General features: G+C 36.5%; 1 protein-coding gene across 1 annotated transcript in view; it reads right to left on the reverse strand.

The window, feature by feature from the left end:
* Positions 1–7419, reverse strand: part of LOC115437379 (macrophage mannose receptor 1-like) — a 33597-nt gene extending 26178 nt beyond the window's left edge. Inside the window, exons 1-7 of the mRNA XM_030160607.1 lie at positions 7307–7419; positions 5107–5469; positions 3334–3504; positions 2753–2908; positions 1553–1681; positions 1000–1137; positions 723–902 (exon numbers count right to left, since the gene is read on the reverse strand). Coding sequence (XP_030016467.1) covers positions 723–902; positions 1000–1137; positions 1553–1681; positions 2753–2908; positions 3334–3504; positions 5107–5469; positions 7307–7370 — 1201 coding nt within the window. The 5' untranslated portion in view covers positions 7371–7419. The remainder of the gene's footprint in view (positions 1–722; positions 903–999; positions 1138–1552; positions 1682–2752; positions 2909–3333; positions 3505–5106; positions 5470–7306) is intronic.
* Between the last annotated feature and the right edge of the window lie 12346 nt (positions 7420–19765).

A 19765-nucleotide genomic window follows, 5' to 3' on the forward strand; every position in this document is an offset into this window, starting at 1 on the left:
ACAATAAACAATAAAACAAAATAACAACTATTCAACCTAAGTCTAATAACAATTAGCAATTTTTTACACTCAAACATGTTACTGCAGATCAGATTTATCTAGAACAGCAGTTACAGTAATGGTATGAATTGCAGTGTATGGGATGATGCATAAGTGTCCACTGTGTTGGTTGATATGGAACTAAAACAATGAAACCCATGAATATACAAGAGAACAGCTGGAGAAGGACTGTCCACTGTAGTGACCAGTATGCATGAAAGGGTTAAACTTGTACTCTTAGCACATTTCACCTTGAAATGTACAATTTGCTTTGATAATGTAAACGTTACTTTGTAATGCCAATCAAGCCTTTTTGCATTGAACTGAACAGACAGACTTTATGGATCCAAAAATGGAAAATTGTAGTGCAGCAGGATAAGAAACAGTAAAAAAAGACTATAATAACAAAAATAGAATATAAGAGCAAAAACACGTATAAAAACAGAACTGATGTAAAATCTGGACAATCAAACAGTAAGGTGCAACAATAAACTGCAATGTGCAAAGATGGAACTTTGACTTTTTCAGTAGGGAAATGGGTTATCTGTGTTCAGCTTTGATGATATCTCTGTAATATTAAATGTCTTTACTGAGGTTATGTTAAACAGGGAAGGTCAAGTGTTGAAATGTCCTTCTTTAATGCTACATTGATATTTTTGTGCTGTTCTAATGTTTTCACATACCATAACCAAGTTGAGAGATCATGAAGCTTTGGTCCTCCACATTGCGGATGCTTGCCAGGTCTCCTCCCTCTTTGCGGCACTCTCTCTGAGCATCAGTCCAGGTTTTCTTAATACGATTAAGGTAGAAGCAGTGACCGCTGTAAGGAATCCACGGGCTCGAACAGTGTCCCGCCTCTGGAGCTGATGATGAGAACCACCACAAATAAGGACTGAGTTAATATTCAAAGACAGACGTCGCTCACTAAGGAAATGATAAGTTGGAGACAGTTTTCTTTACCTGCAGTCGGAGGTTCTGTGACCCCCTTACTGTAACAGATGTATCCTAGTTTCTTATTACAAAGTGAACTTTGCCAGGAGTCCTGTACAGCATCATTAATAATAGCACAGCTGTGACCTGGGGTGGAAACTGGATGTCCTGGAACAAAGGGATGGTAAAAAATTGAACATGGAAACGTCACACAGACATTTCCAACCTAATTAAATGTTACTTTCAATGAAACTATAAGACAAAAATGGAAGATGCACTAATATAGTCCACATGAATCTATAGAAATAAAAATACATTACAAAACTTAAATTAAATTAAAATAACGAACCAACAACACCTGATGGTAGCTGAGACAATATGCAGTTTATGAATCTTGTGTGTTACAAAAATTACTTATTATTATACTTGAAACCTGAACAAACAGTTGAGCAGTTCATAACTTGCAAAAATATCTATAACCAACTACAATTATATTACGAATTACAGAGATGAAACCCCGTGGTTTAGTTATTATCATTATTATTATTATTATTCCAACAATTCTGAACAAAATAAAGCTTACCTGAGTCCCATTTGAGATAACTGTAGGGTCTCCCATTAGACCACTGCCAACCATGTTCTGGATCCAGGACTAGTCCAATCCAAAGCCTTTCTCCTTGTCCACTGCGCTGTGACCCTGACCCTAAATGCGCTGTGGGGGAAAAAAAACATTATGATGACAGTGATAAACAACAATGAACTAAAAATATATTAAGTCCTTAATTTCACAACAAGTGAATGATACAATTACACACATTATTCATACATTGTGCCAGTATAGTTGCTTCTGCTTGATTCTTCTTTATTAATTAATGTATTTATTCATCGATCCAGAGGATTAGAGTTTTGAGTAATTTATTCATTGTAATTTAAATTTTATAGGCCAGGTAGAATTTACAGTATAGATAGAAAAAGTGATTTGTGGTTAAAAAATAAATGAATAAATAAAAAATAAAAATCACTGATAGACTAAGACGCAGGTGTCAAACATGCGGCCCGGGGGCCAAATCCAGCCCACCAAAGGGTCCAATCCAGCCCCTGGGATGAATTTGTGAAATACAAAAATTACACTGAAGATATTAACAATCAAGGATGTTAGAATCATTTTAGGTCAGTTCAATCTCAAGTGGGTCAGAACCAGTAAAATACTATCAAAATAACCTAAAAATAATGAAAACTACATTTTTTTCTCTTTGTTGTAGGGTAAAAAAAAAGTAAAATTGCACAAAAATGTTTACATTTACAGACTAGCCTTTTGCAAAAAGTGTGCATTACCTGAAATTTCTTAAGAATGTGGAATTTTAACAATATTCTGCCTCTTGCTATACATTTTGTGTATTTGTAGATCCACTGTGATCTGTAAGTTGTGATGCACATGTATAAATGATAAACTAAGGCGTAATATTGTTAAAATTGCACTGATTTTTCTTACGAATTTTCAGGTTGTTCATATTTGTTCATGTTATGTTCAAGTACAGTTTGTTGATGTAAACATTTTCATTGTGGAATTTGACTTTTTTCACTCAGAAACAGAGAAAAAAACTTTGGAGATGACATTATTTATAAGTTTTTATCGTATTATTTATATTATTTAACTCGTCCGGCCCACTTTAGATCATATTAGGCTGCATGTGGCCCCTGAACTAAATGAGTTTGACACCCCTGGACTAAGATCAGACACTGCTCAGTTTGTAAAATAAGCAGGTAGTGACTCCTTACTTACCAGTGATATAAGCGTACTCGTGAGGATCAGAGATACTGAGTAGGGAGGCACCCTGCTGTTTACAGCTGACATCAGCCTGGGTCCATGTCAGAGCTGACTCTGTGTTCAGCTGATAGAGCGCTCCAGTTGTCGGATGTTTAATCCAGTCCTCTTTAGCTGCAGACAAAAACATTACAGTTTGTTTTACGTAACCTCATGATTCACATTGTTGTCGTAAAGGTTGAAATAAATGCAGATCTAAGGCATAATTACAGTCTCATAGCTGATGTAAACATTTAATTTTCACTTCGTATTTAAATTAGTCTACATATATATATATATATATATATATATATACACATATATATATACATATATATATATATACACATATATATATACATATATATATATACACATATATATATACATATATATATATATATATATATATATATATATACATACATATATATATATATATATATATATATATATATATATATATATATATATATATATATATATATATATATATATATGAACAAACATGAATGTGCTCCCTGCGTGTTGTATAATAAGCCTGTACATTCCATACTCACCTGTTGTTGGGCAGTTGCCCCAGAGTGCATGATCAAATTTGGTTTCAACTGCACACCAGGGTCTACCTGTTGAGGAACCCTCAGTAGTGCAGTCAGCGTACCATCTGTTGTTGTAGAAGAAAGGGAACATACAGGGCCTTCCAAATGAATTTCCTCCAATGGTGTAAAGTTCTAAAAGACAAAAGAAAAACAAGATGGTCCTGGTTAGGTATTTATATGAAAAAAAAAAGGGGATAAACTTGACCACAATAACAACTGAGATGTGGCTGGTAATTCATGTTAAATGTATCAAATAAAACTAAAGTGTTTATTTATTGTTGAAATTACACAGATCGTCCCTTGAGAATGAGCTGGTTCTATGTCCACTTTCTGCAGAAATGGAGTTAAGCATATCAGGACATTCTAAAATCATTTAAGTTTGTGTCCCAAAGTTCTTAGCTCCAAGCTAAACATCTACACACACTCACACCTACAAACACTTAGTTCTATGTCCTGAGTGGAGCTGGTTTCAAATCAGGTAGTTCTATGTCCAAGAGGAGCCAATCAGGGGCCAGACCTGGATCATGTGACATTCGCTCAAAAGTAGTTCAGTGTTCAAAGGTGTCACTTTTAGACGGGCAAGGCTGTCCCAGAGTCAGGTGTGAGAAGGAGGCTCATAGATAAACTTGTGTATTTGGTAGTCATTTTAGATTTGAGTGTATGAGGCATTTGGACGCAAAATGTGTCATTTCTGGATCAGTTTTATTTTTCATCCTTTCATTCTTTCAGACTAGATTTTGCTCAAGTGGCCAATATTGTCCCGGCCTCAGGTTCAAATGAGAATTTGGCTCATTTACAGACTTGTCATTGATTTGATAGAATCGTTTTATCTGTGAATGTATATTTAATTTTGATGCAATTTTTGCATTTTATACACTTTTTTTCTCATTTTTATTTTTTATGCTATAGATTCTGGTCCAGTGGGCAATGTTGTCCGGTGTCAGGTTCAAATGAGAATGTGTCTCATTCATCCACTTTTATCTAGGAGTGTACCAAGCATGTTCAATCCTCAGCCATCCTCAGTCTTAAAGGTGGTTCATGGTGTTCCACATCATTTGCCTCCATTCCACAACTAATTCTCCTGCCTTTGAGGATTGAAGTATGGCTGGAAAATGGTTGTTTGCCATGAAAACTGAGTGAACACAGTTTCCTCAGGTCCTCCAGGTGTCCGAACACGTTTATTCATCATTCTACCTTTAATGAAAAAGGATAGATGTGCTCATTTTAGTTGTCCACCTTAAATACATGTGGATTGGAAAACACCAGCAGAGGATGGTTTTTAATGTTGCATTTTGTGACATCAGTACAAAATACATGTAATCACTGACTAAAACGTTCTTAGTTTGTTCATAACTTTTTTCAAAACAACTCTGGTGGACATAGAACTTTGTGATTTCAATCATAAGTTAAACCTGTAAAGGCACCAGGTCCTCTAGTGGACATAGAACATGTGGACCAGGGCCAACTTCCAGACCTTGGAATCAGAAAGTTCTTTGTCCATTTGTAACTTCTTCTATCTGTAAGCCTATGGAGATTTAGAACATGTGAACAATATGTTTAGGGTTCCTTCCACAGTCAACACTATTCCACACAAAAAGATGATTGATAACTCTGCAAATATCACAGATCAGACAGGTGACATTTTCAAACTGTTTTCTCAAAATGAGGAAAAGCGGACACAGAACCAGCTGATTCTCAAGGGATGAGTTGTAAGAACAGTGTTTCACACTTTACCTCTGGGCTTTTTTGTGCAAGGGCCAATGGATGTCCCTGGAATGGTGAGGTGGGTATTAGGTCCTATAGTGCTAGAGAGAACTGCTGCGTTATTGGCAGTGAGCTCAATGTAAAGCTCGTGACCTTTAAGAGCGAGCACTGTTTCATTCTTGCATTCCCATTGTTGCAGTGGACTGTTTTCATCACAGTCATATTCAGTTATTGAACTTCCCACATTCGCCCCCTGGGCCCCCAGACATTTTTTCTTGTACCAAGACAGAAGTCGACCATTAGTTGTCCAGCGCAAAGGCTCATCCATACAGTAGCCATATGGTGCAACCAAACAGAAACCAGTGGCCTTGTTGGAAAGCTGAAATTCTGAATCTGCAAAAAAAAAACATGTTAAGTCATTTAAAATAGTCCTGAATTTTTGATGTAGAAGAAATCCAATTTTTATTTCTTTTACCTGCACTGTCTATCATTTCTCTTCTATTTTAGTAAGCTCTATTACTGACTATCATCATCACAATACAACCCTTTAATAACAAATATAAAACTGCACTTTCACAGACATTGTAAGTTTGCAAAAGCGACTTAATTAAGGACACATTACTAAAGAATATTGATCACAGTGAAGGGCACCACAGTCCTGTACATATGGGTCTGATCAAACGGTAACACATGGACACATTTCGTGTTCAACAGTCTCTGTCATGTAAGCAGAGTAACTTATATGCATGTATTATACATATCTGAGTAGGTATTTATAAGCACTTTAACATTATGTATAACAAAATTTGGGGAGATAAAAGTTTTAGGTGAAAAATGTCAAATTACTGCTCAATAACACGTGGACTTGAAACGGACATCAATTTTTTAAGCTTCATGCAAACATTCAAAACATACAGTTCTCCACAGAAACTGATATCAAGTAGGACAAAACCTTTTATATATTATGTTCAACTATTCTGAAAATAAATTTTGGTGGAAAATAATGAAAAGTCTCTGTTTTTTTGACATGAGAATGTGGTAACACGTGGACAGGTTGCCATAGTAACACGTGGACGACTCTTTACCATTACATGCATCACCCAAAATGTGGACTTATTTTTTAAAACAAGCCAGATATAATCACAATGTTTTATTTAATAAAAAAAGGCAATAAAATTATTACTAATGCAGATTTTTATGCACCAATAAACTCTGTTAATTTACTGAAAATACATGATCTTGTTGACCTTAATACAGTTTTAATGATGTACAAGGCACACAATAACCTTCTGCCTCCTTACATCCAGGAGATGTTTGAATGTAACAAAAGTCAGTACAGCATCAGAGGAACCAGCATTTTAAAAAAAATTTTTTTTTTAATCTATGGCAAGAACAAATAAAAAAAGTAGATGTATTTCTGTTAGATGGGTTAATCTTTGGGATGACCTGCAAGATCGATTAAAACAGTCTAAAACAATTAAAACTTTTAAAAACATGTACAAATGAACTATTATTCAAAAATATAGAGCTCAGGATTGACTAAAGAAATGACTTGTTTAAAAGACTAGGATCAATATTGGTAGTTGAGATAAGGACATGATTTACCTGAATTAAAATTAAATGTATTCTGTTCTTTTGTTTATTTAGCAATAATTACATTGAATTTTTTTTTTATTTTTTTATGTTTGTTTGTTTTCTTGTGGAAACATTGTGTTAATTGTAAATAGGGTTAGGCAAAATAAGTCTTTACTTCAGCCTAAACCCTTTCAGTCGCATTGTATATGGAAAAATGGATATGTTGTTTTTGGTTTTTGTTTAAAGTACATAACGACCGAATAAACTACTACTACTACTAATGTATTTAATTTATGTAATTTCTCAGTAACAGTTCACAGATAGTCTTTTTAAATGTGACCAGTGTGTGAATTCACAAACTTCATCATTCAGCATTTGAATTTCTAAAAAGCAATAGACAGTCTTTTGCATATCTTTTTGTTAACTTAATGCAGCCTAGCAGAAGGTTCTCTGTTTTTCTGTACTGTATAAGTGGTATTTTAAAAAGGATAAAAGTTCCATAAAATAGAGATCCTTCACTAAAAAATTTGCCCACTTGATAAATGATGTGTGCAAATTTACTTTTTCATGTTGATGTTCACTTTCACTTGATCAGACCCATATCTATATTTTGCATTTTAAATGAAGAATAGTAATAAAAGGTGCAATACTTTACCATCTGAGGCCAAACAGTGCATTGTTTGGATGAGAAGTACAAAAACCGTCAAAGTTACTCTCATTGTTTGATATCTTACTGCAGAAGTTTTTCAGAGCGTGTTGTTTGTCCAGACTCTTGGAGTTGTGTGGATGATTGGAGAAAGAAGGGAGTCTTAAAGCCATGGGCACATCCTGCTAATTCACGTCACTTCATGCTTTTCTAAGGAATAACTGTCATTTCTCAAACTACCTTGTCAACAGTTTCACATGAACAGAAAAGGAAGAGCCAGCATAATGATTTATCTCAAATGCACATTACAACATACACTTACTAGATATCCTACCATGCCCAGCAAATGAGTTGATACAGTGCTAAACATTAGGGCACTGAGGAAAGAGGTTTGGGATTGTTTTTATAGCCTGAAATGATTTTTCCTCCATTAAATAGTTTGCAATATATGAATAATCTCTAACAATATTTATTAATTCATATTTTTGTGTTTGATTCAAGGTTGTAATAGTATTGGATTTTTCATTATAGTTTTGTTTTATTTAGTTTTGACTTTTTTTTTCTCTAATTCAGTTAGTTTTAATTCGTTTTTAGAGCAGGTGTGCTAGTTTTTATTAGTTTTCTTTTTTTTTTTTTTTTTAAATGCTTAGTTTTGGTTTTTTCATATCTTTTATCTTCCTCAGTCATATTCAAAGAAATCTCTTCTGTTCTTTCCCAACTTTAGTCTCCATGTTTCCAGGTAGAGTGGGGATGACAAGATGACTCTAAACCACAAGTGACGAGAAGGGATGGACCGTGCTGTGCCGTATGATGCTGCCAGCTAAAACTGCTTGAGTGAAAGACGAAAAACAAAGGGAATTTTATCCATAATTTTTGCTTTCCATATTTTTTTTTTCAACTTTATTTTTCCATAAAGTTTGTTAGTTTTGAAAGCACGCACAGTTTCAGTTAGTTTTTGGGTTTTTTTGTTTTTTCTTTTAACCCATAAAGACTCAGTACTACTTTTGTGTCAGTTCCCAAATAACATTTTTTCTATATCTAACCTTTCTTAAGTAATTTATCACCATTTATTACAGTGGTTTCCAACCTTTTTTAGCTTGTGACCCCAATTTAACATCACAAATTTCTGGCGAACCCAGACATTCAAAACAGAGACATTTTTTTTTAAATAAAATTAATTTGTTTTTGATCATGTAATAGTTTGCTATACTATGTTGCAAATAAACCTGAATTTTAGATGACATTTAGTCTATATAATGTATATTATTATGGACGGAGGCAGAAAAACCAGGTGGAGATTACTGCACAAAGTGAGAATTTTATTTTCCTTGGTCAGGATATGTACAGTCAGTCCATCTTGGATTTACAGGGCTGACAATTAATACTGAACAAACAAGAACTCAAACTATGAATTATGAAAGAGCTGCAGCATCTGAAACTGACCACAATGAACATTTGAAACATAAACAGTACCACAATGCTTCAGTTTCAGCTTCACAGTTTGTCATGTCTTTTATGTATTGGGATTGTCTCTCTCAACTCAGCATATATTTTTTTATTAGTAAGTTTTTATTTTTATCAATCACTAGAAATTTCAGGTGATCCCATTTGAATTCCAGGCAATCCCACTTGGGGTCCCAACCCCAAGGCTGAAAAACACTGATTTATTATAATATTATCCTCTGTATGTTGCATTTTATCAGTATAAATCAGGTGTTTTCCTGTATTTAATTTACTGACTATGAAAACATTTATGAAAACTCAGATTAAAATTGACGATTATTATATCAAAAATAGGACCAATGGCCCTGTAGCTTACCGGCCAAATTGAAAGCTTTGGGAAATGTATCCAGATGTCATTTATTATCACTCAGTTATGTGTATTTATTCTATTACAGAAATAGCCCATGTTTTGCTCATATTCCAATCAGATCAGTAAAAAATTCAAATTCCAACTTGATATCATTGATACTTACTGATTTATTGTATCAATCCACTTCCTATCTGTTATAATTTTTCAAAGTCGCACCAAATCCAGAATCAGATCTGGATCGAAATCATTTCAATACCTTGTGATGACATCATCATACAGAAGCTGTATACCAAGTTTGAAGTTAATCAGAACTGCAGTTTGGGAGAAGAGGACGTTTGAAATTTTTTCCTCATAAGAGCCCATGTTAAATTTTCTATAAGTTCCCGGATCCAGAAGAAGATCTTCATCAGCATGTGGCCATTATGTTTTGGTCATCTCCCCATCATGGCTGTACTGTAGAAATTTCAACTTGATATCATTTATATTTACTGAGTTATTGCATCCATCCACTTCCTGTCTCTTATAATGGGGAAATTTTTCAAAGTCGCACCAAATCCAGAATCAGATCCGGATCCAAATAATTTCACTAACTTTAGTTGACATCATCATAAAGAAGCTGTATACCAAGTTTGAAGTCAATCAGAATTGTAGTTTTGGAGAAGAAGACGATTGAAAGTTTTGTAACAGACGCCAGATGACGCCAGATGACGCCAGATGACGACAATTGCTTACGGCCTGTCGGCCGGTAAGCTAAAAACAGAGAAAACTGCAGAAAAAGTGACTTTTTCAGTAAAATCTATCATTAACTGAACATAAATCAAGCATTTCCATCCACTATCATTGATCCAACTCCGTGGGTTTTACTGGTGAATCAATGTTGTAGAAGATGACAGTGTTTTTATGTTCACTACGGAGCCTCTGAATGACCATGAAAAGATGACAAACTGTATTTTACACCAGTTATTTACATGGATTGATAGGATTAGTGGAACAGTTTTGATCAGTAGATGCTTTTGGACGGTGATGGATGTTTGGGTCTTTATGAGTTAATTATAGTTTGTATTTATTTCACCAAACAAAAATGTTTTTACAATTCAAGTTTTGTCAGTCTGTTAGTTAACAATAATAACCTTGGTTTGAACAAGTAGAGACAAGAATAAAAAGAGATTTATTTTTAGAGAATAGCCAAACAGACATGTAATGTTACATAACATAAGGCTCAAAAAGGATCGAACTGCTGAGAATGAGAGTCAATCTAAGAAAAAGCAATATGATGTCCTACTAATACTGATCTAAAATGAAGAGTGATAGAGAGTGTATTGTCCTAAATACATCACAGCACACCAACAAATAATAATGTAGTGTTTGTGACCATAGACAGAGGGCAAAGAAGAAGTCAGACTGTGGTCACACATCTCACCTACTTCCCGGACAGTGATGATGAAGTATTGTGAAACAGGAAACAGTCTTCCTTTGTCTGTCAGCAAAAATAATTTGTAAATCATTACCTTGGTAAGCAAAAAAAAGACAAAAAACCCTTCATGCCTCACATATGTACTTTTGTGAACCAACTCATAATTATCTGTAAAATTGCAAAATAACTTAAGCGAATTGATTTCTGTTGGATTCCAGCAATCTGATGACTGATGTCAGGAAATGCATGAGCAAGGCCAGCTTTGTCTGGATGTCTTGGTTTATGTTTTGATTGATTTCCACTATCTGTCCTTACTTAGACTGTTTTCTTATCTATCTTGTCACAAACCTGTCCATTTGCAGCTTTGGTGTTTTAACTCTCAATAAAGTAGATCACCATGGCAGTGTCAAAGAACATGGGTTATTTTACAAATTGAACAAAATGTTTGGCTTGATTTGCTTGGTTAAAGGTTCTGCTTAGATGGACTAAATTTTCCTGTTTGAGTGGATTTTTGAACAATAAAATATTTGACATGTTCAAATGTCAGAAACCTGGACAAGCCCTTATTCGCCTGTTTTATGCTAGCTAGCACCACTAAATTGATAACTAAGCAAGAAGGGTATAGACCTCCACCAATGCCAATAGTCAACTCTTCTTCTCATTACACTACAGAGGCGATTTCTCAAAGACTACAAGGGAAGCTCGGCTTCCCCTAAAATTACTCAAATTAAATGGTTAAATATACACGGTTGTGTTGACATTTCATTGACTACAAATATGTTAGAACACGTTCATCTCAAAGACGAGTTCGTTCAGAATCAGCTTTATCACAAATCGACGGACTCGATGTTGTTCACTTCTCATCCAGTCCCATTGCGCTGTTTTCTCATACGATCTATGCAGGGTTCTCACTATGTTCGTTGAACGTTGGGGCCCCCAACACTGTTCTGGGGGACCCGACGCTGTGATTTGACCCGCTACGCTGTCTTTCAACCAGCATAGCGGTGTTGTTTTGTGTGTTCGTGCAGCGTAATGATAACGAGATTTGAATTTGAAAAAATATATTCCTTTGTCTAGGGCTGCACGATTAATCGATTTAAATTGAAATCAGATTTTTTAATTAGGACGATTTTTAAAAATCATCTTTGATTTTTAAAAATCATCATTCATCTTTCTTGTGCCTCTGAGCCGCACGCTTCCGGGCCATGCGCCTGCAGGCTGTGCGCCTGTGGGCTACCGTAGGCTTTTCCACCTGTCTGTGACAGCGGTCTGTCACAGAAGTCTGTGTAATGACCAGACTTTAAATCTGTTAAATCTGTTAATGAACCCGCAGCAGTGATACCAATGTAAGCCGATGTTTCACGTATGGATCCCGCAATTGAAATATAACTGTATGGGGATCACTCACCTTATGTTGCCCCGGACCCGTACTGTACTGTACTGTCTTCTTCTGATCTGGGTCTGGGTCTCGGGGTCATCAGCCTCAGGAGAGGAGCCCAGACAGTCCTCTGCCCAGACACATCCACCAGCTCCACAAATAGAATCCCTCTAGCGTGTCCTGGGTCAGTCTGTTCCACGCATGGATTCCCCAGTTTAAATATAACCATTTGGGGATCACTCATATTACGTGGTCCATGCACGGACGCACAACTGATGCCTGTCACTGACTTGCATTGGTATCACTTCTGTGGGCCAGATACCCAGAAAAGAAAAAAAAAAAAAATTATTTATTTCTCTTACTTGCTAAATTTTTCATTCACAAATGTAAGTTCTTTAACACAAAACTAAATATTATTTATGTTTTGAAAGTTGATGAACTTTATTTAAAGCCGTTAGATAAATCCAGAAACAAAAAGGCAGTAAAAACCATCAGTATTTGCTCTGATTTGGACATTGTATTGTAGTGTATTCCATTCCCCTTGCCAACATGTTATGTTATTTTCTTGTTGTATACATTGTTTGTATACTCTACTTAATTCAATAAAGATTTAATGAAGGAAAAAAAAAAAAAAAACTTCTGTGGCCCCATCACATGATACCATCACAGATTTGAGGTAGGGAGCAGTGGCTTGCACTGTGGGCTGCTCATGAAAATTACATGCTGACTTCTGTTGTCTTTTCTAGTTTAACCCAAAAACCAAACTCAAACTCGAAAATCAAGGTTTTAGAAGAAAAAATTATTTTTTGCGAAAATTGTGCAGCACTACCTTTGTCTTGGCGCAAAGTGCTGCAGACAGGAAATGAGAACAATATAATCAACACCCCTTTGTGTGCCTTGGTATTGTCTGACGCCTGCCCGGCATCATCACTTGCCTTACGCTCACTGGCTAACAATGAGACTTCACTTGGCATCATGTGCGTCACAATTAACGTCCAAGTGAAAAACAACAGTGGAACCAATGTCTAGGTGCAGCTAGTCTAAATAAAATAATTTCAACAATCCACATATGTCCATATTTAATTACCAAATGACTTTATGATAAATCATGTCTCACTGGTAAATTTATTTTATATTGAATCTCATATTGAATCTCATGAACATCAGTGGTCAGAATAATTGTAATTATAAGTCTATCATTTATTGTTTTGTTATACATTAGAAATAAAAATAGTTTAGATGAAAATATTGACTTAAGTTAATTTTTTTATGATTTTTTTTTTGACTGAAACTGAAGCCAGATTGAACATATTTTTAAGCTCAAAATGCACCAGAATGCAGGAAAAAGACTTCATTTTTCCCAAAATTTCCCGGAGAGCTATGCTCGTCGCCGCGGTCTGCTACGTGCCCCGCTGCAGGGACCCAGACTAGTTGTGGCTTTTTGTGGCTACACTCATTTCTACTAATGTAGCCACAGTGGCTGTATCTTTCATTTTCCTAGCGCTAGCACAGTTGTGGTGTTATATGAATTTCAAAAATATGTTAGGAGACTTTGTTTCAGCCACAGTCAAAATTTCTCAAGGCCTAAATCTGAGTTCCAAGTTTCCTTCCTGACTCTGACTTAGGGTGCAGATTCATCTTAATGAGTCAAAGGTGTTCCTGCTGTTTAACTAATTGTGACCAGTAACGGTTAAAACACTGCAGTGAGTCATAATAACAGAAAGAAAGAAAGTTTAGTTAAAGTCATCTAAAATAGTGGATATTGACAAGAAAAAGTCAGATAAGATACACCCCTGCACTTCACCAGATGAAAACACAGAAACGTCGATTCGAACGACTCTACAGGAAAACCAGACTCACAATTCATCTACAAATCTACAAAGACCACATCCATAACTACAGAAACGCACTCAATTCTGCCCGGTCAAATTACTACTCACACATCATCCACTCTGGCTCCAATAACCCCAAGGCACTGTTCTCCACCATCAACTCCCTGCTGACACCCCATGACAATATTACTTCAACATTTATTCCCTACAAATGCCAGACTTTCTTGTCATTTTTTCAATCTAAAATTGACACCATCTACAACAGCCTCCACACCCATGCCTGCCCCCCCCCCCAAACAGGAAAAAATACAGTTTTAAACAGAATAAAAGCAGGCACTCACCTATCATTTATAAAGGAAATCCACTCTTGTATGTTCCCAGGTGAAATCCATATATAGAAAAGTCAGTAGATCCATTAGTTGGTCTGGAAAGTTCCATAAATGAGGTCAGAACCGCCTTCACTGCCTCTAAACATCGGCTAGCAAAGAATATTAGCCCGCTAAGCGCTAAGCTAGCTGTTAGGAATTCATCCTGACTGTGGCTGCTCTGAAGTGTCCCAAAAACCACAGATTGTTCTGGTAAAATCCACCTCAGGTGTAGGTCTTCATCACCTTATTTCAACCCTGCGCCTGCAGTCACTGTAAACACGGCGGTCATCTTGTTTCCTGTAGGCCTAGCTAGTTCGATAGTTCCCCCGCCAAAAGTTTAAGTTCAAAGTGCACGACGACACGGGACGGTCCTGTCCCTTCATGGTAACGTCTGATTGGTCGATAATATGATCACTCAAAATTCTAACCAGTGTGGAGCCTCATACTGGAAAACGGATCTGTGAAGCGGTTAAAAACATTATTAGTGTAGGAAATCCTATTTCTGCCAAACCAGTGAACCACATTACATCCACAAAAATACACAAGTAATTAAAACCAGAGACATTCCAGGTCCATTTGATTTAGTACAAGAAACAAAATATATTTTTGATTCTGATGTGATCACCAATGCTTTAGAACAGCAAGTTAAAATGGATTCACTCAACCCTTTTAGATATATCAAACTCACAATAAACTCATGATACAATAATAAATGAATAATAATAATAATAATAATAATAATAATAATAATAATAATAATAATAATAATAATGGGGGGGGACTGAACATGGAACCATATAAAACTACTATTACACAATTAAAAATTATAGATTCAATGATGAAAAAAAGATACACATAAAAAAAAACCCACAAACAACAAATATATTATTATACAAAACACAAATATATTGTTCAAGAACTGTGAGGGAAAAAAGCATGTTGAATCTTTCAGCCCCAGACAAGTTCAAGTATTGCAGGAGGTGACGGTAAATGCTCCACTCTCATTTTCTCTGTTATAAATGAACGTCAGACTACTTCCTCCTGTATTCAGACATTGTGTTTTCCTCAGAACACATGCAGAGTGAAAATAAGAAACGATGCGTTACATCTCCCACATGTGTTTTACTCAAGAGCAGTTTCAACATTTCCTGAAAGGATTGACGTTCATTTTAACGGCAGGAAGAGATAATAAAAGACACAATATTTACAACAATGATAATATAAGCATAGAAATAATCTATTTACTGTATTGTTTTTGTTGTAGTGGTGGTGTAATTGAGTATAGGTGACTCATGGGTAATCAACTCATGACATTTTCAGACACTGTTGAAAAACTTTCCAGTCAGTAGTTTGGACATTTATACAAAGACGTCATGATTGGATTTTATCATTTAATGTCAAATTTACTTTATTTTTCATGGGTAGATATACATTTCGGAGCTATTCCAGTATTCCAGTTTGACACTAAACAGCAGCTCTTTATCACCTGATCAGATTCTAGTTCATCAATAATTGACTAAACTGTGAATGTGACAGGTCAAAGGTCAACAGTTATCAGAGTCCAATAATTTATTTTTTATTATTTAATTTAACCTTTATTTAACCAGGAAAAGGATCCCATTGAGATTAAGAACCTCTTTTTCAAGGGAGTCCTGGCCAAGAGACAGCATGAAACACAACACATAGTTACAACATACAATTATCCCATACAGTTACAACAAACAATAATTTACAGGACAATTCAACCTATGAAAAACACGTGCAAGTCATTGAATTGTTTTCCAGCACTTTGAGTTTGGATTTAAAAGCATTCAGGGAGATCAGTTCAGACAGTTTCCAGTCTTTTAGCAGCATATTCCATGTGGACGGAGCAGAGTACTCAAATGCCCTTTTTTCCAGCTCTGCACGGGCAAATGGCACAAACAGGAACAAATGATCATTCGATCACAGACAATAAGAATCAACACTTCTTGTTATTAAACTACAGATATAGGAAGGCAGTAGCCCAAGTATGGCCTTGTAAATGAAGGTGTCCCAGTGTCTCATCCTCCTAGTGGACAGGGCAGGCCAGCCCACTCTGGAATACAAGTCACAATGATGTGTCCTGGTTTTAGAATTTGTAATAAACCTCAGAGAAGCATGATAGACTGTGTCAATCATTTGAAGATACTTAGACGATGCGTTCATATAAAGTACATCTCCATAATCTAACACTGATTAAAAAAAAGTGTCAGTGACAAGGCGCTTTTTTACATCAGAAGAAAAACACAACTTGTTTCGAAAGTAAAAGCCCAGTTTAAGCTATAATTTCTTTACCAGGTTTTCAGTGTGGGGCCTGAAAGTGAGGGAGTCATCAATCAAGATACCAAGATACTTATACACGTGAACTATCTCTATGACATTTCCCTCTGAAGTAGACACTACTGGGATAGTTTTAGGCTACTTCTTAGAGTTTGAGAATAGCATCATCTTAGTCTTGTCAGTATTGAGGATAAGTTTCAACTGAAGAAGTGAGTGCTGGACAGTATCAAAAGCTTTCTGCAAGTGTCCTATGGCTTGAGTAAGAGTTGATCCACAGCAGTAAATAACTGTGTCATCAGCATAAAAATACATATCAGCATTAGACACATTGTGCCCCAAATAAATAATAAAAAGGAGGGGTCCTAGTATAGAACCTTGTGACATCCCCTTGTGGACAGTGACATATTCTGAACACAGTCCATCATATTTAATGCACTGAGTCCTGTCACTGAGGTAATTGGTGAGCAACTGCATGCCCTGACAATCCTAAACAAAGAAGTTTACTCTTTAAAACTACATGAACGATGGTGTCAAATGCTTTTGCCAGGTCAATAAAGAGTGAAGCACAACATTGTTTTTTATCAAGTGCAACAGTAATGTCATTTACAACCTTCCTAGCTGCTGTGATGGTGCTGTGCTTCTTTCTAAAGCCTGACTGATATTTAGAGAGGATGTCATTTGAGTGCAAAAACTCTTTGAACTGATCACACACTAAAGACTCAAGAATTTTGGCCAAGACGCATAAATTTGAAATTGGCTCATAGTTTGTTAGCACTGCAGGGTCCCCTCCTTTTAACAGAGGGAGAACAAACGCTGATTTCCAGGTTGAAGGAACTTCTTTGTTTTCAATTGAAAGATTAAAAAGAGTTGTAAGAGGCTCTGCCTCAAAGTCAGCTGCCATTTTCAAAAAGTGAGGCTCTATCATATCTGGTCCAGGGGGTTTTCTGTGATCTGAAGTTTTGAGGGCTTGATGAACTTCCTGGACAGTAACAGGGACAAAATTAAAAGGGCCTCCTATGAACTTTGGGGGATTTGAGCAACCATTCACTCAGACCATTTTTGATGTTTCAAATAAAAAACTAGATGATATAAAATGTTTGTTAAAACAATTTAAAACTGCAGTTCTATCATAGACTGGGACAGAATCTTCTAAAACAAATGTAGAGAGACTGAAAACCTTTATTTACACTCAGAGACTTAATCACTTTCCAGAATTTTTGTGGATTATTAAGATTCTCAATGGTGACAGATAAATAATATTCTGATTTGGCCTTCTTAATAGAAGAAGTGGATTTGTTTCTTAGCTGTCGGAAAACTACCAATCAGTGGGAGAGTCAGTTTTTCTTGCCTTGGCCCATGCTACATTTCGCTCGTGGATGATATCTGCTAATTCTGGGGAAACCCCAGGGTTTTCATGCCCCTTCACCCTGTATTTCCTTAAGGGAGCATGTTTGTTAACAATTTGCATGAAACTTTCCCTAAAGAATGTCCAGGCTAGCTCTACATCAGGCACTAGATCAATGTTACGCCAATCAACCTCAAAGAAGACTTATCAGGACTTTTAAGATTTGGTCTAGTGGGTAGGTTGATCAACTGGGTGAGATTAACGGAGTCACAAAAAGATTTAAATTCATCAGAAACTGTATTTAGCCAGTCCCAATTCAGATCTCCAGCCATCAACAGTTCATCGTAATTGAATCTAGACAAAGCTGCTTTAAGGACTGTAGTGCCTCCTTGGAGGCTGATGGGAGCCTGTAACACCCAACAACAGTTATTGAGAGGCAATTTGCAATTTCCGCATTTAAAGCCAGCAATTCCATTTGTTTACAGATAGATTCAGAAAGAACAATTGAAGCATCAAATCTTGATTTAACATAAATAGCTACACCGCCACCTTTCTTGGGCCTGTCAGTGCGATAAATATTGTATCCAGCTATGTTAATGTCTTCATTCGTAACGGATTTAGTCAACCAAGTTTCAGAGATTATGACAATATCTGCATCTGTTGATTTGACCCAAATCCTGACCATATCCATCTTGGATAACAAACTGCACACATTAAGAGGAATAAATTTGAGACCCGACATTGATTTAAAGTCAGAGGGAGTCAGGTACACTGCAGCCCAGGGCCAGGGTTTGGCTGCATAGTGCCCGACAAAAGGAAGAGGAAGAGAATTTACAATCTTTGTTTCAGGTTAAATTTTGAGTTTGCCCTTTGAAGAGCTGAGGTGGAGCACAGCCTTTCATTGAGGGACAAATTAAGTTTATATAAAGCAAGAAAACTTTGACGTCTAGGTAGATCCCAGGGCAGGGCAGATAAGCCTGTGACCTGAACCAGCTGAGCAGGTGACTGCTGACGGAGCACAGCAGCAAGAGAAGCAGCACAGCCTCTGCTACAGATGTCCCACATCCTGAACTGACAGTTACAAGTGCCTCTCCATCAACTAGTACTTGTTCCCAGGTTCCAAACAACCAGGAGACAGAAAAAAGTTATGAGCAACGCCATTGTACACAGCTTCCATCATTCAACAGCAGTGATAGAAATGGATATGAATAAACAGAGCAGACCTCAGGGTGGCAAAGGAGAGATGCAGCAGGCTCAGGCCAGGTAGGCCAGGCCCCAGAGGCTCAGGCCAGGGAGGCCAGGCCCCAGAGGCTCAGGCCAGGGAGGCCAGGCCCCAGAGGCTCAGGCCAGGTAGCCCAGGCCCCAGAGGCTCAGGCCAGGGAGGCCAGGCCCCAGAGGCTCAGGCCAGGTAGCCCAGGCCCCAGAGGCTCAGGCTGGGAGGCCCAGCTCAAAGCAGATAAAGTTAGTCCAAAACCAGATATAAAGTCCACAGTCCTCAAAAGTTTGTGTAGTATTTCAGGAAAAAAAACATAATTTGCCACTTCTAAAACCATGTAAAATGGAATAAAATCAAAGTAAAATGCAATAAAATCCATTAAAATAGATTAAACACAGACAGACACTGAACAAACAAAAGACATGCTGCCATCGTGGGTTGGGGGCGGGGTTTACTTGTTGAATGTAGGTGGAGGAAGGACGTATCAGATAAGTTAAGTGACCATAAGTTAAGTTAAGTTAAGTTAAGTTAAGTTAAGGCCAGGTAGGCCAGTGAAAGTGTCACTTTTCTTATCTTATCTTAACTTACCTTCGCTTATCTTAACTTACCTTAACTTAACCTAATTTAACCTAACTTCTCTTCATTTAACTTATCTTAACTTACCTTCACTTATCTTAACTTACCTTAACTTAATTTAACTTAACTTAATTTCACTTAACTTATCTCCACTTAACATGTCTTAAAATTATCTTAACTTATCTTCACTTAACTTAATTTAACTTAACTTATCTTCACTTAACT

This window comes from Sphaeramia orbicularis, chromosome 17 (assembly GCF_902148855.1).
Source record: "Sphaeramia orbicularis chromosome 17, fSphaOr1.1, whole genome shotgun sequence".
Taxonomy (NCBI): domain Eukaryota; kingdom Metazoa; phylum Chordata; class Actinopteri; order Kurtiformes; family Apogonidae; genus Sphaeramia; species Sphaeramia orbicularis.